Source organism: Sinohyriopsis cumingii, chromosome 18 (assembly GCF_028554795.1).
Source record: "Sinohyriopsis cumingii isolate HCF-2022 chromosome 18, ASM2855479v2, whole genome shotgun sequence".
NCBI lineage: Eukaryota > Metazoa > Mollusca > Bivalvia > Unionida > Unionidae > Sinohyriopsis > Sinohyriopsis cumingii.
Genome location: NC_142978.1, coordinates 81,872,461 through 81,899,366, shown reverse-complemented (window position 1 = coordinate 81,899,366; position 26,906 = coordinate 81,872,461). Strand labels below are relative to the sequence as shown.

Here is a 26,906-nt window from a genome sequence, read left to right as displayed (position 1 = left end):
AACATTAAGATCAATAGGCTTCCTCCACTACCTAAGGGCAAAACATAAGACCACAGCAAAGTAGAAGCATCTTGAGTAAATCACCTCATCTACAGATGAATGGATGGACAATCACTATCTCTATATTCACCCACACACCTTTGGTTGTGAAGGATAATAAATTCTTACCTTCGTCTTCTTCTGTTTTCGTGGATTCAAGTCATACATAATCCTCCCCTCCTCTCTGGGAATGATTACATTTTCGTATCGAAGACGGCACTGCTTAGGACTACGATACACACGACTGCAGCTGTTAACCACATCTGCCACCATATCCCAGTTAGGAAGATGAGCAGGGGAGACAATCATTAGGTTTAGTGGTACATCAAATAGACTCTGAACAGCCTGAAAAATATGCGGAAAGTGTTCATTTTTAAAAATTAAATTACAGACATTTAAATGTGTTTTTCTTTTGAATTTATTGCCTCCTGTCTGAAATAATTAGTGAGTATTATATTAATGCAGTGCCTCTTAAGTGTTTCTGATGTTATTTCAATTTCATCACTTCTCTAATGCTCCATGGACATTTCCAGAACCGTTTCTCTAGTTTAGTTTGATCTGTAAATATTAGATCTCAATGCCAGTATTTTGTAATGGTTTCCCTCCTGATCGTGTGCACCTCCTGATTAATTGGCATATATATATATATATATATATATATATATATATATATATATATGACCCTACAATGTCTAGTTCTCTGTTCTTGTTTTGTTTGTTCTGTTTTCTTTTTCTCCTCCACAAGAATTATTGTGTCATATAAACAATATGGGTTACCTAACTGAATGAAAGCAGAATATTTTACCTGCAGAAGTGCCCAATCTTCATGTATTAGCCACTCAGGCTGGTCTTGGGCTTGGTCAATCATTGGCTTGGTGGGAATGGGTGGCACTGATCTATATGGCTTTATCAAACCTTGCTTCAACTTCTGAAACTTGGCATCACGTCGTAGCTTTACTAAAGCTGGATTTGCACGGTCGAACAAAGACTTGGGTACTCTATGTGCCTCTTCCTTACGTTGTTTCTGTTTTCGAGCTGCAAGAAGTTGTGACACTGATTAAAAAATTTAATTCAAGGACAAATTTAATTAAAATTAAAATTAAAAATAAAAATGTATCATTATCCCCGTGTATTTGATATGTGCTTGTGCTACCTCCTGTCCATTCATGTGTCTGAAACTCTATCTCCTCCCAACCCCTAAACTGCTAGATCGAAAATCAACAAACCTAGAACATGTAGCACACTGGAATGTTGACCATGAGGTAACATCTGCTAGAGTAAAAGTCTTACAGGTCATATATGCACATTTACTCATGTTAAATTAAATATAAGTTGCTGTTTTAAAATATAATACAAATTTTGTTTAACCAGTCCATTCAATCCTGACAACTGAATGCTCTGCACTTTAACATCCAACAACAATTAATGAACGTTATGAAAACTTGTTTTGCTTGTGGATAACTGTTCAGCCCACTCATGTGTGGATAATATCAAATGTGTCCAGATAATTTTTCTCCCACCTAATACATCATTCATACAACTGATGTATCAAAAAATCATCCAAAACTTAAAACTGAATTATTGAAAAATTTGGCAGCAAATGATCAGCAAGAAGAATTTAAGTCAGATTTGCTTGGGGCTCTGTACAGCTTGAGGAAAGTTTTGGGGGTTAGTGAAACCAGAGACCATACAGAACTGCTTTTATGCACGCCTTCTTTCCTGAAAATGATGAATCTGATATATTCTTCCCATTATATATCTCACACTGATGTAGAAGGGTCATATTAAGCTCTTGGAATTGAAGAGAAGTTTGTTCAGGTGACTGTTGAAACAGATACCATGAAACAATGCAGAACCGACGATGAGATTATTGCTCCAGATGAAATGAATTTTGTTTCAACTGAAGGCAAGGAAGAGAAAATATTGGATAGTGATGCTGTTGATGAGTATGAAAAATGCCTTTGCCGTGTGTTTCATGCAGAGAGGCATTTTCTATGTGTGGTGGTTTGACCAGATTTTATTCACAACCAAGCTAAGTGGCAATATCAGAAACACAGGGTCATTAGGAAAATTTGCACCATCTTATACAGAGAGAACAACTGTAGACACTAAAGCGGAAGAAACTTGCATAAAATTCAGAACTTTGAATTATTCCTCATCCCTACCCATTTTGCTAAAATCATTTGAGTTAATAAAAATTAAAATCCATTTTAATTTATGTACTGAGTATGCTCTATTCCAGGGGTGGGCAAACTATGGCCTGCCAAGGGCTTTCATGCGGCCCACAAAGGGTTTTCATGCGGCCTAGGAACAAGTCATCATTTGCACTGACTGTTTATCAAATAAATGTGCTTCTTTTGAAGTTTAAGTTTTCAAATATTAACAACTGAAAATTAATTAGACGTTATTTAGAAAAACCTTTTGTTTTTGCTATTTCAAATATTAATTATTTTACTTAATTAACTATGCGGCCTGCGACAAGGTGTAAATTTGTGTATGAGGCACTTGCACTGGAAGTTTGCCCACCTCTGCTCTAGACAATCGTAATTATATGCATTACTCTGTTTGCACATTCTGGAATTTGAGTGAGTTTTACAAAGGTGCAAGTTTTATGTGGTCATGTGCGTAATTAATTCAAACTTGGTGACAGGTTTTAATTTCTCCTGGTAGCCTCATTAATAAATTTACATTTGTTGCTTCTGGCAGCTCAGAATCTAGGCCAATTTAAGTACATATTGCATGTAAATACTCTAACAACTAAACCGCCATGTGATTAAGGAGATGATGCATATACTATAGTTAGTTGTTGAGGAACAGGTGTTGGTTGAAAATTGATTATAACAAGACTTAGTTTTTTTTTTATTAATGTGTTTTACACACTATATATTTTCTAATAGGATGTGAGTAATACAGGAATTTTATAGCATGTGACCTATACCTGAATTCATGGATTATTCATATACAGGTACTGTAGTTCACAAATTATTTGTCTATTTTCTTCATTTAGTCAAAATTTCCATTGTTTATTTTCTCAAAGTGCAAATCCTACACAATGATGACAAATTGCCCATTACAGGCAAATTTCACTTGTCTGCTAAATTCTGACCTGCACCACGTATCTTTTCTACAGATGCTTATGTTGATAAAATTACAATGGGCCTGATGATGTCAAGATAAATAGGTAGCACTGTATTAGGGCAAGATAAGGGGTGTTCCATTTAAACATACATGGTACCCAGGGAAGACAGTTTTTGAAAAATATATGCCAGGGTACTTTGATTTCACAGTGTCCATATTAAATGATAAGAAATTTTTTAACTACATCTATGGGTGAATACCTCACTTTAGAAGCGCCTTCCTTGGTCCCCATGTATTTTTTTTAATGGAACAGCCCTTAGTTTAAACAACCAGATGATAAAATATGTAAAAAAAATCATCCTCTCTCTCTCTCCTCAATAAGAAACCGAATGAAACTTACTGGTTATGGATTCCATTTTGGGTTTCTTGTGTTCTTTCCGGACATAGACAGGTGGCAGCTGAGATTCTGGCATCACAGTTGATTCATACAGGAAGAAGACTGTCTGGTCAATATAGATATCATTATCATCATGTGGAGGGGTGGGAGGGGCCCATGTCTGAAGAAGAAAAAACCAACAAAAAACAATGCAATTTGCTTTTTTTTAAAAACAAAGTGTACACAATTTTACCAGTTAATAATTAAGGTGAAGAGAAAATGATTTTGCTTGTACATGATATTCAGTAATATCTTTTTTCAATTGAAACATTGGATTCGGATTGTCTCGTTACAAAATGATCACAGGATCAGACCACACATTACAACATTAGTGTCCTCTCAGTTATGACACATATCACACATCAACATAGATTCTAGCTATTACGATAGTAATATTAATACAGCGTGCATCAAGTTCAGTGAAGTATAACAAAAAGGAGTGAGAGAAATTGTTATTTTTGTGTTTATCACGTAAGGGATCTTTTTGTTTGCCATTTGGCAGCTAATTTATTATGTGAAATGGCAGTTGTTTATACCTGACCAACTTGCCTTATAATTGTCTCTAACAATTAGCTGTATAAACTGATGCAAAGGCAGTTTACACGAGCCTTAAGAACCAATTCTTGCTTGCACATCCTACTTGTTATGGGCACATACAAAGGTGGTGGTAATTTTTCTATGCTTTCCCTTTTCTATAATTACTGAAAATTGTGTTTTAAGAAACATGTCCTTGTTTGCGAACTGAAGAATACAAAATCTTTTCACTTTCTGTAGGTATGGATTGTCTTCATACCCTCATTACAGATGTAACAAAGCTTACCGGCATTTGGGTCTGGTCTTCATCTGACAGATAAACCTGCAAATATAGAAATAATCTGCATGTAATGTACTGCACAATGAAATAATGTGCATGAATATTGAGTAAAATGTGGCATAAAAACCAGAGGCTCAAGCAAAAATGTTACTGTGAACTGGATTTGTGTTTACTTTACCAATTCAAGATAGTTAAGCTTAATGAACAGAAAAGGTGTATAAATGTTCTTTTTTCCTTTAAACAGAAAAGCCTCAAAGCCTTTTAATCAAACATGTATTGGTAATCTACTGTCCAAAAATATGTAAAGAAAACCTTTGATTAATGATTCAATAAAATTTCAATAATCAGAAAAGAAATATAGAGGAAAATTTATCAAGTTCAAATTTTCTGCGCTGTGACACAGCATAATGTCTGTTATGCACACAGAATATGGTCATTGTCTTCTGTCCTGATGGAAAGGCGTTTTTTTATATAGAAAAACACCATACCAAATTTTACTGTATTTGGCTTTGATAAAGGCGAGCTATGTACATCAGGTTGATGATCTGGTCATGTTGATAGATCCGGCGTGAAAAGTTTCTAAATACCAAGATCAAACCATGTTGCTGGATCTATATTTGATTCACCTCTCGTTTGAAAGATCCATTTAGATTACATCATTAGATCAATCTAGGTCAGCTTCTGTGGCATGTCCTTGGATATGCATTTTACTACAACTGCCTTGGCACTAAATACCCAACATGTGTTGCTGTGCCATAACCTCCAAACCAAACAAAACTTAGTCTAGGTTTCAGTCCCAGAAGGCTCCATTAACCCAAACTTGAATGGCAGGGGTTGATGGGGCCCTCAATACAGATACCTTGGCTGAGCTAAAAATCTACATCATGTTTTCATATTTCATTAACAAGTGGCAAGAGCTTGATTCCATTTGAAATACTTTGGTATTGTTTTAAACCTATGTACTTAAGTTCTTGAAAGCACTTGAGAATTATATCAAAGGTAAATATTTTAGATGCAACTGCAGCTGATTCATCAGCCAGTAGATAATGACAAATGTGCAATCTTTCTTTAAAATGATGTGATCATGCCAAATGTAAAACATTTGCTCAACATGCACATCCGATAATAGCAAAAATCCTGTCCTCAAACAATGTTACCCCATTTCCAAATGCCTAAAGGCATCCAATAATAGTGTTTTGAATTTTATCAAGTGTTTGACAGCCACAATTATTTCAACCTCAACTTGAAATAATATTGCATAAGACGTTATCATTACAAAAAATATATCACTTGTAGACCACTGTGGAGGAAATCTATACCCACCAGGTCTCATTGTGGGTAAACATGCCCCAGTAAATTGGCAGCTGCATCAATTCTAGATGAATATCATCTATCAATGAGAAATATCATGCAAGGTTTGTGATTGCAACTCCTCCATCAGTCAAGTAGAAGAAAGTAAAATGTTTCAAGATGTTATAACCGAAACCAAAGGTATCTGACTTGAAGAAAATGTGTCCAAATAATGACACCCTTGCAAACAAGGTATAAATGGTTCACGATGCAATGGTAAACTAAGTCAAGCAAAGGTAAAAATTCCATCATTTCTGGATGGAAAACACTCAAAAGCAGACCTGACCACAATCTTCTCGTCTTCCCATAATACATCTGGCATCAACAAATCCTTCTAACGTTGTCACTGAAAACAACATTTCTGATGCAAAGTACAAGTGAAACCGGGGTCATAATGGTGAAAATTCAACTTGATCAAGGTTTTTTTCATATCAATTCATGTACCAAGTTTTGTTCCATCCATACAATTTTCAAAAGTAGTGGAGCACGAGATAAATTCACATTATATGTGATGCAGGGCAACAAACAAAGAAAATGGACTGCACCTCAATTCTCAGAGACAGTACACCATTAACTTTATGCATGAAGTTTGATCAGTTTGCTTCAGCAGTTGTAGAGAAGTCAAAAAAAGAATTCCACTTGGTTGATATGGAAGCCACACCATGGCAGTAGAGCCACTCTGGACACGAATCTAGTGTAGCTTAATTATTCCTACAAATTTGTAACCGAAACTACCTCAGCAATCATGGAAATGAAGCTGCAACTTTGTTTTCCATAGAGTTACAATGATGACCACTCTATTCCTAGGGAAGACATCCTGGACACAACTTTGATAAAGCATTCCTACCAAATTTGATCACAATTAGCTTGATTTTCACACAAAAGTCAAAAATAGGTTTCCTATCTGGTAGCTGAGCAAGCAACACCAATGATTGGAGAGCCAGCTGATATTAAAATTTTGGCAAGATGGTTTTAAGAAAGTGAAAGTTTGCTTAATATTTGAGCCGAGTTTGATCAAAATATGCTTGGCCATTCTGGAAAAGATCAAAAAAGGTTTCAATATGGCTAATATACAAGTTGCATCCTTGCTTGGGAAGACCCCCCCCCCTTCCAATGTTTATAAAACACACAAAAAACCATCCAAAACTGATCAACATTGGCTCAGATGCTGAAGCAAGATGAAAAATGGGTTTTCAACCAGATTGCAAAGTTAGCCAAAATATTAATACAGAATCATCCCAAGACACAATTTTGACTACATATATTCTATGAAACATACATACCAAACCTAATCCAAACTGGCTCTGCTGGTCTGGGGAAGTCGAAAACAGGTTTCCATTTTTTTGTTATGTGATCAGCAGACATTTGGGGAGCCACCCAGAACATGATTTTGATGGATCATATCTTTAGGAACATTCCTATTCTAGTCAGACTCAAAATTGGCCCAGCAATTGTTTTTGCAATTGATAAAAGTATGAAATAGCAAACGTTGACAGATGCCGCATACTTAGCCATACCATAAGCTTCCTTTTCCCTCGTGTTCAGATGAGCTAACAAAAAGTATGATGCTTAACACTGTCGTTACCATGCAAGAACTACTACTTGTGTAATGGTGATTATTCTTCAAGCTTCTATACACGATTGCAAACTGACTGTTGTTGAAAGAGGATAAAACTATTCTTGTTTGATCAGAAAAAGAAACAATCGTTCAAGGTGTCATTTGTATTGCAAAGATCTTTAGCATAAAAATTGTCAATGCACTGAGCTATGTATACTTGTTCCATATCAGCTGAATTTTACTTGTACTTCAGTCACATCTAGTATTTGCTAAGTGACATGTTTGGTTATACATTTTTTTAAAACTCTACCAATGATTTTTTCCCCAACTTACATTCAAAGTTTGGACCATCACATGAAATTTTAAGCTACAACCTGATGCCCAAGTGTATTCTCTAATACATAAACAGGTTTTAAGTCCCAAAATGGATTTAGTGAATCAGTTTCATAATATTTTAAACATGTATACCTATTAGAGAATAAGCTTGGTCTTGAAGTCTTACAACTCGAAAAATAATTTGAGGTTAGTAACCGGTAAATATTGTTGTAAACGGATCATTCCACTTCCATCACTACAGGATCCTGGGTATTTCACGTGTACCCAACACAGTGAATCTTGAGGTTCACAAGGCAATCATTTGAAATGACACGCAACACATGAAATACCCAGGATCCTATAGTGATGGAAGTGGAATGATCCATTTACAACAATATTTACTGGTTACAAACCTCAAATTATTGTTAGAGTTGTAGTTGTTCAATAAAACAAATCTTTAAAGATCACAATATAGAAAACTTTACCCCAGTGTATGAAAAAATCAAATGCTGTATTATCTGGAACATTAACAGGTTACCTAACTGAACATTCAGCAAGGAAAGGATATCAGAAAAGAAGATGTAATTCATTTTTTGAAGCTTCAATTAGTCCAAAGCTTCAAGTAGGGTTTTGTTTTCTGCAGTAAAAACAGGGGCTTTAAGAGATGGTGCTGTGGGGTGTTGCAATGATGTCTCCTTTGTTTTAAAGTCAATACAGGAACAAATGTTGGTGATAAGCATCTTCTAATTTACTTTGAGAAAGGGGAGGATTTGTTTTGGACTTGAATTTTTAATGTCATAAAGTATTTAGGATCTGTAGCCAATGTGAATAATGATTTTGTGTTATGATAAGAATAAGAATATTGTTCGACTTAATATAATTTAATCTTAGAAAATGCTTTTCTTTTCCAGCTAAATAGACTAAATCAAGATTTATTATCCCATTTAATTTTCTGATAATCAGATATTTAAAGATGCAATTCTTCCACCCATTCACTCCCATTTTAATCTGCTTTTTAAAAGAAAGAAATTATATCAAAAAAGGTAATCCATCTGGTCAAGTTACTCTCCAAACAATTACAAGAACCTATTAACTTCTGGATCAAACACATTCTTTGAGGTCTCACACTCACACATCATTTAATGAAGCTATGTGTGTGCATTAAATTCAACTACCTTAAATGATGTGGTCTGGAGAAACGGCAGCTACATCAAGAAACTTTCATCATTAGTTGAGGCAAGAACAGTTAACATGTTAATAGACTTTTCTGGCATTCATTGCAGGAAAGAAAATGACTAAGATTTATGTATAAAATATTGCTGCTTCCAATTTAGCAATTTCTTGATGGTAACTTCTGAAAAACACAATCTGCATCTCATTTTCTGTGTGCACTGTGTTATTGTGATCTGGCAAATCACTATCTTACACAAGGCTTTGGTGGCTTAGTTTTCCAAATAGAAAAGCTGAGAAAAGATAGCCCAGCCACCCCCTCATCTTCTAGTTACTTTAATGATGCCGAACAAATGTACACATCATGGGAACTGCTTTAGTAAACTTTTTGTTTAAAGCTTTGTCTTTAAAGTTATAACACAGGGGCACACTGCAGAAAATGAAATACATACTGGTCTTTTGAGGAAAAAAAAAAAAAAAAAAAAAAAGCACCAAAACCTTGATTTTGATACCCTGGTTTTCAGCCATACACAAGAACACTTAACAGAATAAATGAGATGCAGACAGTTCCGTTTGACACAATGATTTTTATTCATGGAATTCTTGTAAACATTCTATCAAGAACTCTATGCACATGGATAAATCATAAATACAAAAAAATGGCAAAACATCCTTACAAAATTTACATAAATGTTCAAAATTTTAATCCTCTAAGACATCACACTCACCACCTACATTACTTAGCATGGTTTATCATCACAGCTCCAACTTTTCAAGACAATCATACCCCATTTAAACAATTAAAACCTTTTACAATGCACTCACATACCTTGGCTTACTCAAAATTGTATCATGTATAATATACACAAGTATGAAGGTTAACAAATAATGCACAATATTTTTGCTCAGCAAACGTCACAACTATTTCACACCAAAATGCATACTTAGGACTCTTATTCTTTCACAGAATTTGGCAAATGTTCACATTTGGGTTATTACACCAAATATTTTGCCAGTATTGCATCAAATAAGCACAGCAGAACCTATTCATTGTAATTCATTTTAACTACTTGTAGTACTAAATTGCCATAACTACTTGTAGTACTTAAATTACCTTATGTTAATTACATACATGAAAAAATAATTAATCCTCTGCCCTCCCGAGACTATTCACAGCTCTGAAACCGTTTATAGCTTCACCCTTTAAGCATATACACAAATTTGGCATTACAAGGGAACTAATTATATGAACATAGATTCCAAGGTGCATCCTTACTTACTATGAGCCCTGCCACTGGAGACAATTTGGAACTATCAACATCTCCACTCAAGGGGGCCAAAGTGGTTCAGTTGTGAAGATCTTAGACTTGTGACAAGGAGGTTATAGGTTCTACTCCCATGATCTGATCAGCCTGGATGGACTAAAGAATTTCTCAGGATAGTTTTTTAAAGTCATTTGTTTCTTTGCTCTTCTTAATTACCTTTGGAAGTGTCTCAAGAGGAAAACCTTTTTTTTTTTTTTTTAAAATTTACTAAGTAGAAAAAGAACAATCAAAATTTTTTTTAGTAATGGCTCTGAATCTATGAAATGACAAAATAATCCATGGTATGTGATAGCATATAAATGACACATTTCAGGCATATTAATATGGAAATGTCAGCTGTCAAGACCACAAATGAATCCAAGATAGTCATTTCTTCAAAATATTCAAGAATTTAACACTGGTCAAGATTTTAGCAATAATTCTCTGCAAATATATGTACACTTGGGAATATCCTTTCGTTATATAAGAAACATGTTCTCATTAAAACAATCTTCTTGCACGTAATCACATACGTAAATTCTGATGCTTTGTTACATTTATTGGTGTGCATTGGAGACGCACAATGACAGTTTGGTTTCACTATCACTTTTAGTTGCATTGACTCGAGACAACTATGCATCTTTTAATAAATTCCCAAACAGACTTTTCCTTGAGTTTAATCGTATTCATCCACACTGCAACAATACATTCATAAATTTGAAACAGGTCTTGTAATACAATTAACTTCAGTACATTGCTATTATTTATTTTCCTTCACTTTAAATTAAAAATCATACATAATAATCCCTGATATTAATTATTACTTTTGTATGCCTGTGACCTTGCAAAGGAATGCATGCATCAGGTATTTTTAAAAAAATTTTTTTAAAAAAAATCTATTTTTTATGTTTTCTGCAAGGAAAAGAACTACAATACAAAACCTGCGATTCCCAATAGGGTGAATCAGGACTTCTCCCTGTGTTTACCCATCATAAAAACTGGGAAGCAATCGCTTGCACTGTACCATGTGCATGCATGGTTTCACAACAAAATTTAACCTCAAGTTCCACCAGAACTTAAAATTAAGCAAAATAAGATATTGATGTTTTTGTTATGGGTTTTAAAGCCAATTTTCAGCAAAAGATAGGCTATACATGGTGACCAGTATAACCAGCAGAGGGAGAACTCAGGAAAACCCAGGGAAGGACCACCAACTAACAAAATGCTACTGGCAAACTTTCTCACATACCCACATTGGCCGAGCCCGAGACTCAAACCCATGCAAACAGTGGAGAAATGGCGATGATCTGTAATGTTCTGAAACACAACTTTTACATTGTTCACAAGATCAACCAATCCAAATCATTTTATTAATATGCGTGGATGTCACTTGTAACCAGTCTATCAGAGACCTTGAGCTTACAATAAAAATCTGATCTTAAATTGGGCTTCTAACATGTTCACAACAGTAATGACTTGTACAAATCACATCATCATTATGCATTGATGTTGCTCATAATCGCCGAGTGTTGATGGATGGAAAATTATTAATGCAGTGCTATACCACAAGCTTACTTGATCTTTGACCAGGTGACTTGAAAATAAATTGTTTGTTCTACTGGCAGCTTGTTAAATATTTTAAACATTATCAACTACCATAAAGTAATCAAGGTACTAAAAGTAGAAAGAATTACAATGTATAGCATCTCCTGTAGTATTCTAGTTAAGACAATAGCGTTCGCATGAATCTTGTCAACTGTTAAATGCAGTAAACAAGTTTAGCTAAAATGTGAACAACTGAAAAGTTTCTACTAGGAAGGATACAAGGGTTATTACCAGAATTTCAAAATGGGGTGGGGTGCAGAATGCTTAACACTGCTTTAATTAAATGTGGAGTAATCTGAACTTTAGGAAGTCCTCTGTGTTATGCGTACTTAAAAATTGATAGGGTGGAGTCTTTGAAAAAGTGGCTTCCGCCCTTAACCCCTTTTGAACATTTAATTCTGAGACAGCCCAATTTAAATTAATTTTAAAATACATGCATCACTTTTCTTAGTAAAACCTTATTTATGTTCACATTTACTGGACACATGAGATTTCACAAGTCTTATCAGTCAACATATTACAGAATGAATTCCTTGCATCATGGGTTCATAGCACTTTCATTAAATACCCCATATCAACAACACGTACTTTGTTTTCCAGCTTTTAAGTAAAAAGTAACAACCTTGTGAAAGACTTGAAATTCAGAGACACAAATATGGGGATTCATGCACAAACACACACACAACCATAACCACACATGCTTTGTTCTGTAGTCAAACTAACTGATATTGCAAATTCTCCACAACAGATGTACAATACTAGTGAGAAACTGCATCCAATAAGAATCTGTCTCACTCTGAACAATGTCTGAAATGGTTCCTTTTCCTCATGAAAATTCTCTTTTTAAAAAAATGGAAAGGAAAAAGGAAAATATTATCTTGTACACGATAGAGAGGTAAAATGAGAAGAAACTATGCACTAAAATCTGGGACATGCACATCAATGTTAATGAAAATCAACATGTTTTGCATAATAAAGGGCAAACAGTTGGAATAAAAACAACACATCTACATGTAAATGAAAACCTTGTAAAAATATTTTTGCAAATGTATTCAACATAGTTGCATGAAGATACAATCACAATTTAGACATTTTTTTCCTAGAAAAAAGGCATCATGCATGGAAGAGGATTCACCTATTTCTCTCTCTCTCTCTATATATATACAGGCAGACTTGCCATTATTTATGAAGATTATCAACTCATCAAGGCCTAGTGTGGCATTGATCCATTTGTAAAATGTAGGTCCAAAAAAATGACTGACTCCATAATACCACATTTAGAAGATTCTTCTGAATAGGAGCGACTAAACTCTGTCGATCACAAATCTAAGCCTATCCCAAATGAAATCAACACGTCTTAAAAGACCAGTCACTGGAGAGAATTCACAAACTTCTGGGTTCTTCAACAATAGTTAGCTATTAGATTAGACCTTTGAAAAGGTATATTGAGGCATTGCAACAATGTAAATGTTCACTAACTCAATAACTAGGGTACTTTCATTTTGTAAATTAGGTCACAGTTTATTGACCAACATTTAATTCAGTGGAGATGAATGACAACTGTGAAATATATTTTGGGGAATCTGAATGATTGGTTATTGGTTGAGGAATCTGGTGAGAACATGTCAGAGGGCCAGGCAGAGTCAGATGATAAAAATTCAGGTCTGCTGTAGGCCAAGAATATGTGGCACATTTTACCAAATTTAAGCAAGGACATATTTATGTGTATTTATCTACAGGTTTTATGGCAAAAAAGAAACCATAATAGGAGCACAAAAAAAAAACCATTTACAAGTAATATGTAATGACAAAATACAATATGGCTGCAGTTGTCAAGCTACCCTCGGGAGAAGCAAGACTATGTGCAGCTCTAAACCAGGTTGGAGGGGGAGGGGGGAGAGAGGAAGGAAGAGAAGCAATTACCAGGCTCTCTCCTGTACATCAGCAACAGGCCTTAATGAGTTGAGAGTGAATAGTATTACAGCAAAGCCCTTGACAAGTTCACGCATATTTTTTTGTTGTGGCTGTTCGATTTAACATAATGGCACCATGGGAAGGCACTTTATAAAAAATATATGCCAGGATACACTGGTTACATGGAGTTCATATGAAAATAATTTCTAAAAAAATCTTAATCTATGGGTGACTACTCCACACTAAAGTGCCTTCTCTGGGACACATGTATGTTTTACTGAAACAGCCCTTACAAAAACCGAAATGTTCACTAATAATGGGACAAGTATGGACTAGATATCATTTAAATGTTTATCTAATAATGACTGCTGTCATTCTTTTGAGTTGTCCATGGCAGCTCTAGCTTTTCTAGTACGAATTACAAGATTAGGATTGGACCAAGGCTTAAGCATTTTTTGAGCAGAATTTTCTGAAGAGGAAGATTTCTGATCTGAAGAATCCACGTTCCCATTTTTACCCTTAGTTGTTGCAAGATTTAGCGAGGGTATGGCACTAGAAGCTGTTGGATTTTCAGTAACAATTCCATTATTAGGATTGGTTATCTGTGGGACAGAGGCAGATGTACTACCATATGTACCTCCATCATTGTTGGAAGTAACAGTGTGAGGAAGTGATGAGGCTGCAGAAGATGTCACAGTCATGGGTTTATCTAAGATAACATACTCGTACTGCTGATTGTCATTTACAGCCTTTGTTGGAGTAGGAGATTCACGTTTGTCAAGAATAATGTAATTGTACTGAATCTCTTCAATTGCACTTTTACCAATACGAGGATTGTTGGATTTGTCTGAAGTTATTTCAGGCTGGGTTTTAACTGCACCAGATTCTGCAATGCCTGTCTGAGCAGGTGGACTAGAAGAAGAATTGACTGAAGCTGAAGTAGTTCCTTTGACAGTAGTGCCTGCAGCAGAATGAGCAGCCAGCTGTGATGATAGTGCTTGTAATGTGGTGATTTTGGCCTGTGTACCTAAAGGACGAGGCATTTTCGAAATGATAGATTTTGCTTCAACAACTGAAATTGTTTGTAAGCTTTGACCCGAAAGAGTCACATGCTGTGGTGCACTAATGGTGTGTACAGTTGCACCAGCTTGTTGATTAACAAGGATCACCTGTTGCTGTGAGGTGCTTACATTGCTTTGTACATGTACTACAGATTTTGGAGTTTGTGGTGAATCTGACTGCTGGGAAGTGCTCACTAACTTATCTGGGGACTTGTTATTATTACTGTCATTATTATTATTTATGTTACCAAGAGCCTGCTGTAAAGCTGTACTATCAGGGTGTGGATTAGCTGGATTTCTGGGTTGGAGTCTGATGTTTGTAACTGGGGGTTCACCAACCAAACCAGACGCCTTCTGATTACTAGCCACAAGTGAAGCAACACTCTGTTGATTAATCTGGTTTGTGGCCATTATATGCAGTGAATTAGTGGTGGTGGGGTTTACTTGTACATTTCCTACAGAACTAGAACCTATTTGTGATACATTTGTTTGCTGACTAACAACTAACTGATTGGCTACAGATGTTTGCTTCACAGCCTGCTGAAGGCTTACCAACTGCCCAGAGAGGAGATGAGGATGTGATACTGCTTGAAAATTTGATCCCTGTACTGTGGTAGCCTGTGGTGCGGCAGTACTAAACTTGACTGTTTGACCAGGAGCTGCAGCAGCAACAACCTGTTGGATGTTTGGCAATCTATGAAGACCAGCAATTTGTTGAAGGTTCACAACCTGGGATGCTGGAATCTGTATATTGGCAATCTGTTGGGCACCAGACTGTACCTGCTGAATTGTGAAAGTCTGAGGTGGTTGTTGCAGCTGTTGTGGTCTGGGATTATTCTGAGCGAGGACCGTTTGTGGATGGCTACCTCCTAAAGATGCTGCAAGGATTTGCTGCTGAAACCCTGGCTGTCTAACTACTGGCTGTGATATTAGTAACTGCTGTTGCTGGTGAGAAGGCTTAGATGCTACCTTAGCTGGTGAGGGGCTATGGGTACTAAATGCTTGTAGTTGGTTAACAGTTGTGGAATTAAGAAGGTTAGCAGAAATTGCAATTCCACTAGAAAGACCTCGAACAGAACTGATATTGGTCACAGCTGACCTTGGTCTTTGAATGTTCAAAATGGATGGACTTAGAGTGGAACCTTGTGGTGTACATAAACTGGTTGAACCAACAATATTTGCCATTTTAGCACTGCCTGAATTTGCAACTGTTGGCAAAAATGCATAATTTGGTGCAGCTGAAACCAGAGTAACTTGGGTTGGAGTTCTGGGATTATGAATGGGAGTCCCCTGTATTAATCTCTGAGTAAATAACTGTGGACTGATCATTCTTGTTGAAGCAGGAATCTGTCTCACCAGCTTTGCGTATTTGGGAGTGGGAATATTTGTTCCAGGCCGAGCAACCGAAAACACAGGTGATGACCCTGCAGCCAAAGATAGATTTACTGGTGAGCCAGCTACAGAAACAGCAATTGGAGTCCCTAAAACAAGACCTGAGGGAAGTCCTTGAACCAAGACTACATTCTGCTGCTGCGATAACTGCTGAACATTTCCAGCAGAGTTAACAATCACAAACTGCTGCGGTTGCTGTGAATGTGGTTTTTGCTGCTGGTGTGTTAAAACTGCCACAGAGGTGTTGTTTTGTGCATCAGCAGCATTGTTAAGCTGCCCAGTCAACTGTTCGAAGATATTTCCACGGTCATTTTGTGACTTTATGGGTGATGCAAGATTTGGCTCACCTTGATTTTGAAACTGCTCAAAAATATTAGGCCTATCACTTACAAATTTTTGTTCACCCAAAAATGTATTTTGATTAGAAATTGTTTTAAAAAGTTGGCTGGACAACTGAGCTGCAGCACTTGTGCCATCATTCTCTACATTTACAACATCAATTTTCTCTTTGCAAGACTCCTCATTAACCTTTTTCTTTGCCACTGGAGTTTTTCTACTCTTTCGCGTGGCTTGTTTACCAACAGTCCCAATATTCTCATACTGAGTTACCTCTTCAGATGATTTTGTTGGAGATTTTGTCACCTTATTTCTCCCCCATTTAGCCTTTCCAGCCTTAAATTTTTCTTCAACAGGACTGGAATTTTCCCCTTTTCCTTTTTTAACTTTTTGTTTTGGTGTATTGTTTTCTTTGTGCTTAAGCAAATGTCTTGGGCTTTCATTTTTAACTTCAACAGAATTCTTCCTTCTTACTACTTTAACTACTCTAACATTTGGACGTGGAGTAGAGGTATGTATAATTTCATCCCTATCATAATCTGTGCTTTGAGTTTCAGATCTGCCCATGTTGCGTCGGTTGCTCCTGGGTGTTGGTAGACTAAGCCTACGGACTCTTTTCTTTTCTGATTTTTTCTTCACCTGTGAATATGCATCATCCCGAGTGTAGGTGAACAACATCTCATCTTCCTCTAGTTCTGCTCGACGTTCATCCTCCTCTTTGAGTGCTTGTAGACGGGAAAGTTCCCATTCTTTCTTTGCTGTCTCGATGTCCTCCTGCAAAAAAAAAAAAAAAAAACATGCACGCATTTCATTATATTGTCAAAAACATGAGAGTAGAACAATCTACACCAGTGCTTGTCTTGGCATAAGTAGTATACCTGCAAACTGGGCCATGCTGTACTTAATGATATTTACAAAAACCTAACAAATTACAAAAATCAATTATGCTTCATACCTAACATTTCATCAACAAGTTCAAACACTTTTTAGGGAAAATGTGTACCTTCCAAGTCCTAGAATTAATTCAGCCTAAACAGAGAATGTCAAGTATGGTGTATACAGTTCATAATTTTTTTAAATTAATGACATAAAAATAGATAGCCAACAAATTCACAACCCCTTAGCTTCGATCTCATCAAAAGGCTTTCATTAGAGGAATGCAGTCTAGACGAGTCACATGAGCACCAGTATGCTGATCTTGTAATAAAATCCTTCCATACAACGGCAGAAGTTCCAATCATGGTTCAACACCACACAACTCCAGTCTAGACTTCGTTCCTCTGATGAAGGCCTTGTGATGAAGTTAAAAGCTGTAGTAGGAAATAATATTCCAGAATAAAATTTCATATTTACATTTAAGTATTTCTATTTTAGATGTGAATTCTGAAATATTTATGTTCTCAATCAGTAAAGCTGAAAATACTAGAAGCTTGAGGAGTAGAGGTACAGTCAACTCCTCTACATCTTACTTGCCATAGTTTCTAGCTCTTCACATTTTCCAAGTTTTAGGCATAAATTCTTAATGTCTATATTTCACATCTTCTGCACTTTTCACTCATGCCATGGGACTTTTTCACCCACTTATTCAACATTATCTTTCGATAAAACACAGCTCATTGCTTGCTGCTTGGTCTGCACATATATAGTGCTTAAGGCAATGCATCCAACAACATGCTTAAATTACAGAGCACGTCCATTTTTATTCTCCAAAAAATCTAATTAATAGTCAACACAACATCCATTCACTGAATAGAATGAAGTGGTTACAATTCTAAATCAGGCAAAGTACTAATGAGCATGTAACAATCCCAAGCTTAAGTATTCTGTCAGGAGCAACAAGGAAATTTAATGCTCAAAATTACATGCCTAATTTTTTGTAAAAATGGGTCGCAATATTTTATATCTCTGTCTGAAAATTAATGTTTTCCAATGAAATTATTTCTTTTAAATCACCTTTTAAAAATATAATTTTTTAAAAACTTCCAAGCTTTTTAAAGCACACAATTTGCAAAGCAATCAACAAATTGAAACCACTTTCCAAGATTGTGTAAACCCTGTTACTGACAACAGTGCCGAAGTGTAAATAAATGTACCCATTATGTGCCAATCAAGGCAAGACAATGGTTTCTTGAAATGTGACGTCTCACCCAAATTCTTAACAGTGATGCTGCTACCATAAAGTGATATCCCATGTCTCACGATGCTGTCACAATGACATAACAAAGGGGGTAGTTACGATTGGTAGCATGGATTATTTTCCTTATTTGTTCACATCTTTTTTTTAGAACGTGAAAGACATTCAGTCTATAAAAAAAGCTACTGTGTTCAGACTGATTAGGTACTTTAAACTACTTGGTGTATTTGATACACAGGTGACTTGAGCTAAAACTATGGAAAGCATTGGGCTAAATCCCTCCCCTCCCATACCACTAAAATTACAGAAAGAACATGGTGTTATTGAATTTATTCAAATACAAGTAGTATCAAAACCTTAAAAAACTGAAAATGACACAATAGCACAACTTAAATCAACTGAGATATATACGTACCTCAGCCAGCACCAATTCTTCACAAGTTTCTGGTTCCATCTCATTCTCCATATAAGTGACAGCATACCTCTCTATTGGGGTGAGCTGAAAATGAGACAAATAATGTACCATATATACTTGCTGACAAGTCCAACTGCAAACGGTAGACACAGATTTCCCGTCGCATAATGCACTGCATATCTGGGTCTGTGCAGTTTGTAAAGAGTAGAACAAACAGTATAGACCCTTATCTGAGGTGCGTAATGCTATGGCAGATCAGGATCATTGTTGTCTGCAGTTTGACTTGGTTTATAAGCAAGTATATATAGTATTCATCCTCATGTCTAGAACACCTGCCACATCCCCCCCCCCATTTTCCACTTTCTATGACATACATTTAGTTAGAACAGATGAATTTAAATTAACAAGATGCCCAAATGGACCATATTTTTCAGCAAGCAGGCTTATGTAGTATTTTAAGAACAAAACCCATGTAAACTAACTCCCAATCTCTGTCAAATCTATTTACTTATTTTACCATTGTCAGACAACTCTTTTTGAATAAAATGCAGGAATTAAAAAGAAGGGCCCATGGGCCCCTAAACAGATCAAAGAAGGGTGGGGTGGGGTGGGTCATTTAGAAGAAGGGGCTCACAAATATCTTCAGCTGCTCCTAGCCGATTCAAGAAAAGTTATACATATCATTATCAGCCTCCCTTGATGCAAGCATTCGGAATAGGGGTTTTAATTATCCGTCTTGAGAACAATTCCCCCTAGAATTTAATTTGGACATTTGAGTCTACATTTGTTCCTCCTGTGCACTACTTTGGAAATACAACAGTGTTTTTGTTGATTTCATCTCTCACAAGATAATTATTAATATGCATAGGTCTCACTCATAATTAAATCTAAATGTCTTGATAATAGCCATTTTAGAAAGCTGAATCAAACTCGGGCCAGACAGACCATCTCACTAGTGACAAGAAGCTCAGCCAATCAGAAGAGAACTTTTTAATTATGCATAGAGCTTGGTTATACTCTTTTAACACGGACAATATAATGTAAGTTTTGAGACACTTTAAATTATTTTCAAAAGCAACTTTAATGACCTATAAATATTGGGACACAAACTTGCAGAATTTTGTCATGTACTACATGTCTTGGGACACCATCAACAGTGTATTAATCAATGTATTTTCTTGATCATAATTATATATTTTTAAAAGAAAAAAAAAAGAAGAAATGACCATATGTTGTTAAGGGTCTATCACCATGAATTATTACAAAGAAATTTTATAAACTGATACAATACATATAATTAATTTTTCTGTTTCCCCATTATTTCTACCCAATTCAAATATGTAAAATTTGATCACTGGCAAGAGTAGAGTATTAGCAGGTTGCTCTAGGCATTTACAACACTAACTTATTCCTTTCGTCTTCAATTTATTATTGTTTCTTTTAAGCATTATTGCATTAAAATATTCTATCAATGCACCAGCAATTACAATTTTATTTTGCCTGAAAAATGTAAATAACTCATTAAAAGTGTGTTCCCAATATTACATGAATGAACAAGTATGGTTCAATGCTTGCATTTAGTTAGCATGTTTAAATCGTGGTGTCACTGACTGTACATTGAAGATTTTGATTTCCACTGAATGAAGTACATCCCTTGGATTCAAATTATAGGCACAATTGTGGTAAACTTAAATAAAACCTCCAAAATAAATAAAGAAGTTTCTGAATTAATCCTTTGAAAATCATTGTAATACAGACCTACCAACCTTGATGAGATTGTCTCTGTATGGCAGCTATTTTTTTCCTACAAGTTTTACCAGCTTTCAGTAAGGTGTAATGAAATATAAACTGCTATTGTAAAGCTGGAGAATGTATTTAAAAGTTCCGTAGTGACCACTAGGGCTTGTTACAAAGACAATTAGGAGTATCCATCAATAAAGTGAGGGCTGAGGGGTCTAACCTGTCATTATTATTACAGGTTAGACCCCCTCAACCCTCGATTCATGGACAGATATTTGTAATTTTCTTTGTAACGAGCCCTTGTGCATTGTTACAGGTTAGAACCCTCAGACTTTGAAACATTGACAGATGCTCTTAATTTTTTTTTGTAATGAGCCCCTGTGCAGTGATGGTAAACATGTTCAACTGAAAAGTTTGTAAAGTAAACGTCGACCTTATTTACCACTTTATTTCTCTTTATCTTCATTTCGTGTTATAAAATTGGAAAATATGCAAAATAATTAGAAAAACAATCAGTGGCTTTTAACAGTTTACTGATGTAGTAAATGAACAAGAACTGTTTAATGCCGTGTGCATTATGGCAATCTTGCCAATTTTGTCTCGACATTGTTTGAAAAAAATGTCTAAGTGCTGGGACATTGAAAATACCATAAGTTTTAAATGCATATCAAATCTTGGGACACAACTTTTTAAAAGTTTTTGTGTGTCCCAAGACATAGTCATTACGGTAAGCCTGTTTACCACGTTCTGATCAAACTCAGATTAGATATAATGTTCCTCAAGTGTTGTCCAACTCGGCCAATAAGACAAAAGGTTATGTCATTGATGATATAGGCCAAATTACTGTGTCTGATCAAAACTAAATCAGAAATCAAGTCTCTATACTTGTAACTAAATCAGTAAAATGGATGCAAGTTAATCTCACTAGCCATCAAGGTAGTGTAGTTGCTCAGTAGGTAGAGCACTGGATGCGTAATCCAAAGGTCATCGGTTTGATACTCATCTAGTCCAGCCTAGGGTGACTGCCTTGGTACATCTTCAGCATAATATAGCCAATAAAAAGTGAATCGGATTGATGTTCCATTGGACAAGAATAATTTCCAGAAACTCTAGGCAAGACCATTCTTCCTTTTAACTGCAGAATGATTAGTATTCTTTACCAGTAACAAGATTTTCAAATTAGCTGCTATGGTACACATCAGCTCCAAGGAAAAAAGTTTTAATAATCAGTTAAGAATAAAATGGAATACTGGAGGTGAAAACATTTTAACTGCAGCGTATCTTAATAACGAAATAGTATTAATCCAAAAGATGAAACATCGAACGGTGATTAATTAGTGGTGTCTGCGCATGCGCAGAAAGCTAAACTCTAGCAAATTACGATACATGCTAATCTTTCAATCTCAAAATTTTCAAGATTAAAAAAAAAATGCTTCCTCACATCGTCTATGCCACCATGCCTGATGCTAAAATTTGTGGCACACGTGTGCAAAAAGCATGATGTATATCGGTATTTGATGGCTGAATGCACAGCCAATTTTTTTTTATATTCCAAACTAAACTTCTTTTTTTGCTAAACATTTCTTTTTCCTTGGTGATTTTCAAGGTGCGATGCTGAATGATATATCAAATTCAGCATATGTGTGGAGAAAATTCCAGCAAGGCCTTGGTTTCTTTCAAAAACATTTACAAAACTACTCTTATACATATAGATCAAAATATGCTAAAATGCTTGCTACTGGGCCTACTGTACCAATCGGCTATAGTTCTAGTAATATCGTGACTAGCAGTACCGGACAATTTCGGCAAATGCCTGTATCATGACTAGCACTTAAACGGGAAAATTTAAAAGAATTGAGAATTCGTGTTTTGTTTGAATGCAACGTGAATCCGTGAATCGCTGGGTAAAGTCGTGAAATTCATACCAAAATCGTGAGGGTTGGCATCTATGCACAAGATCTTGTTGATGCAAAAATATACTCCATGTCTGATCAAAATGGAATCAGAAATTTGGTATTAACAGTGGTAACAATCAGATGCAGATTACTTCATTAACAGAAATACAAATCCCTACTGATATAACAGTGGAAAGGAACTTTACACAGATGGAATATGAATGAAAAATAAGGAATATGACAAATTTACATTATAAAAGATCATTTAGCAGTCCTCATCATAATTTGCACATCCCTATGCAAGTTCTGGGATACAGAATGGGCCTGATGCGCCCTCCTGCATGTTGTAGAAGATAACTAATGGAGGCAACTCTTATGCCATATGATGTCTTCTAAGATGTGTTCCATCTTACGATAACTGATAATTTATAAACTGTCTTTTATATACAAAATTTAACTTTCTATCTGAAGAATTGCACCCATGCATGTAATCATCTTTGCCGTGTATAATGCTATTTTTTAAAAACTTACTCTGCACTCTACAGGTAGTATTGTACTGATGTGACATCAAGCCAGAAGCATACATATACAATGTTTTGGTGTTCTGTTGATATACACTTAAATAATACTCTTTGGGTATTTTCTTCAAAATGTTCAACTTTCTAATGATGATTATACAGTGACTTGAACTTGGGAGAAAATCTTGGTGCATCTACTGGCAAATAAAGTGTAGTTCAATGCAATGAATGAGGCAGTTCTTGTATGAGATACAGTAGCACAACACATAATTAAAAACCTGTCCATACTTCAAATTTAAGACCTTACTGATTTGAGGTTCCGAAATGTTTCCTAATGTTTTCTTTCTATTTAGAATTTCTGAAGCACAGATTTCTTTTTTGTCCAGGTTAAATTCTTATTGATGACCTAATGCTTCAACATCTTTATTTAACCTTCTCAGTGAATCAGAGTGCATATCTGACTGGTCAATATTCAACTGTTCTTCCTGAAAGCATTCTTGTTTCAGTGACGGTATCAAATGCCTGCAATTTGCCATGATAAAAATATTTATTAGTAAAAAAAAGAACAAAACTAATGATGGATGGTTGAGGAGGCGATAAGCAAGAGTATCTTTCGGCTCCAGTATGCGCTATAACAGGTTTATCCTTTGCTACATACTGAGAAAAAAACCTGACAATCTGGAAGTTACCATCAGAACTGGCTGCCACTTTTGTGCGGAATTCAATGGATATTCTTTGCACCCCAATCATTTTAAATAATGGAATCGCTCTAATTATGAATACTATCTTTCATACCAGTAATTATATTGAAAAACAATAAAATGGAAGGTTTAAAAAAATGAATTTATCAACTGGAACTGTGCTGAAGGACAAAATTATATAAATAAACACAAGTGCTTGAACAAGTTCATCCAGAGTGTATTATACATACACCAATGCTCAAGTTGTGATCTGCCAATATAAAATTTCATTTTACAAAATATAATAATCTGGGTTATTCTGAGGTTTAAAAAAAGGAAAAATTCCAGAGAAATAGGAATGGTCGCCATTGCTATAACATGCAGTCAAATTCAGAGATCTTCATGCTAAAAGCATCTAAGCTAGATCAGAAATATTCCCTCCAAACCCATTAACAAGCCAATCTGATGCAATATCACCTCATTAAATGGGCACAGATCTCATTTATCATTCTTGTCCAGGATCTTGATGACATAAGCATATATTCCAAGTGTGATCAAAACTGCACCCAAGAGATGACATTCTGAGATAAACAAATTCAGCAATTTCGATACAAGATCATCTCACAGATGCATGAACCATGCTTGTATTTGGACAGACACGAGAGCTTAATCATGTAACTTAAACTCGAACCAAAATTGATCAAAACCATTTACTCTTTAGTGACAACAAGTAAATGTTAATGGACTGATGATGGACACATGACCATATCATAAACACAGCAGGCTTTATATCCAGGGGCTTAAATGTAGCTTACCTCTTTCTCTAAAGAGGCCAACTCCAGTTCTACCCGTGACACCTCATCATAGTTTTTCTGCTCAGCCTCCTTCTCATCCCATGGAATGTTCTCATCAAACTCTGCTAGCTCAGCTTTCTGCTCAGCCTTAACATTTTCCGCAGCCACAGCATCAGTTTCATCCTCTGTCTTTGCTAAAGCCTGCAACCAACAAGTTATATTTTCATACAGGTTTCAGCATACGTCTTAACTAATGTTTTAAGTGATCTTTAAGGCAACCAGAAAAAATTTAATTTACCTCTGGGATTCATGGATAACATAGGTACATCACAACTAGGGTATGTGGACCAACAAATCAGTTACAAACTGTTACTTTCTTTGAATGATTATTCCACAACTAACATTATGGGGGCTTGGATGACAATTTAAAAAGGTTTAGCTGGTGTCTGTTTTCTAACCATTACTCTCTCCTGCCAATTTGTGGCATTATCAATTAAAATTTTATGTGATGAATAGTATTTAAACAAATGTCTTCCAATTCTCTAAAGTGCCCTTATATCATACACCCAACATGAAAGACAAATATTCATCTTAATAGTTTTGTTAATTTAAAAATAAATGTTATTTACCAAATTAATATGTGTGCTTACCGAAATTTGCTACCTGCAACAACCTGTTTTTCCCACAGATGTGCCAACAACTTATTACATTTCTAGACCTGCCATCCCTGATGAGTGCATCTGATTAAGGCAGTTGAATTTTTTCCCTAAGATTGACCAGTTTTCAGTAAGGTTAACAAAAGTTCAATAACTTCTATTGTAAAGGTGGAAAATGTAATTAAAAGTTATGACGCATCTACGACAGACATTATGTTCGACTTAAAAGTTTGTCAAGTATGCGTCGCTGTTATTTACACTAGTATAGTTGCACAAACTTTAGTTCCAAACTCTATGCAACTCAATGGCTTGCTGGTATCTCTCAACCTGATGTAATTCTTGGAAATTCTTTTCCATTTCACATGACGGCAATCATATCTCACGCCACGCGACATACTCAAATTGACATGCGATGTCGAATAAACGTAATTTTGTCCTTTCCAGCTTTTATTCACAAGAATCTGAATACTCCTTTTTATTCTTCTATGTTGATTATTAACACTTTTCTATAAGCATATTTTCCCTTTCGTCTTAAACATGTATCGCTTTCTGGACGCCAATTTTAAAAATTATATAATCAACAGTTTGATCATGCAGACGCTTCGTATGAACAGGTGCAGTTTAAAGCGTTTGTAAAGTTAGTCCGGTTCCCTAATTTCACTAATTCTAAGATGAAGCCTGGATCCAAATAAAACATGGATGCACCAATTTTCCTGATTTTTCAGCAATGATCACTTTATCCGCAGTTTTTGCTGGTATGCCACAAGTCCACATTTTAAGGGTAATTTTGCTAAGACTTGTGGCAAAATCGTAAGAGTTGGCAGGTCTACATTTATTGTATATATTACAGGTGCTGGATATCCATATCCTATAGGACAATGAAAGTCGAGAGAGGAGGTGCAATTCAAAAGTGTTTAATCAACAATGGCTTAAGAAAAAAGACACACACCCCCGCGCGAATTCTGATAATGGGTTTTCATGCATGTCTTTAATCCAAACCTGTTCAAACTGTGCCATAACAGCACTGTCTGCTATTTGAAACTCGCTCTTTCTCTTCTCTTTTTCTTGTTCTTCTTGCTCTTTCTCTTCTACCAATGTCTCTAAACCAGATGGCTCTTTGAACAATTCCTGGATGGTTTGCTGAAAGCAACAATTGTTAAATGCATTAAACTTCCACATAATAAATTTAAAAAATTCAGTCTGTGTAAACTTGAGCATACTCAACTAAACATTCACTTGCAGTATTATTATCAATTTGTACAGAATGGTAAAATTTAAAATATTGCTGCATATACTTGCTTATAACATTGAGTGCAACTGCAAACTGATCTGCCAATGCAATATGCTACTGCAGATCAGGGTCCATCTTGAAAGCACCTCGACTAGACTTTAAGCGACTAAATATGGTATACATTATCGGCCTTACTATATGCAAAAATGGATTTATCACAGTTTCTATCAAATTGCAGTTGGAATGGACTAGTAAAGTATCAGTAGATCTGGGTCTATGCAGTTTATTAGGAGTAAATACAACAGACCATGTTCTGCCAATGCATTAAGTGATTTGTATTGTTTGCACTTGGATCTTCCTTACAAGCATGTTCACAGAGTACTAACATTGAAAACAGACATTATATAATGTGACTCGATTGATTCTTTGGTCACTTGATGAAGAAATTTTATTTTTGAAAACTAATTTTAA

General features: G+C 35.6%; 1 protein-coding gene across 1 annotated transcript in view; it reads right to left on the bottom strand.

Annotated features, from left to right (window-relative positions):
- The window catches only part of LOC149777156 (uncharacterized), a 185,255-nt gene that overhangs the window by 32,535 nt on the left and 125,814 nt on the right, over positions 1–26,906 (bottom strand). The window contains exons 33-40 of the mRNA XM_089941382.1: positions 26,204–26,344; positions 24,570–24,749; positions 18,922–19,005; positions 13,961–17,146; positions 4,374–4,409; positions 3,518–3,674; positions 845–1,074; positions 169–384 (exon numbers count right to left, since the gene is read on the bottom strand). Of these exons, the coding sequence (XP_089797508.1) occupies positions 169–384; positions 845–1,074; positions 3,518–3,674; positions 4,374–4,409; positions 13,961–17,146; positions 18,922–19,005; positions 24,570–24,749; positions 26,204–26,344 (4,230 nt within the window). The remainder of the gene's footprint in view (positions 1–168; positions 385–844; positions 1,075–3,517; positions 3,675–4,373; positions 4,410–13,960; positions 17,147–18,921; positions 19,006–24,569; positions 24,750–26,203; positions 26,345–26,906) is intronic.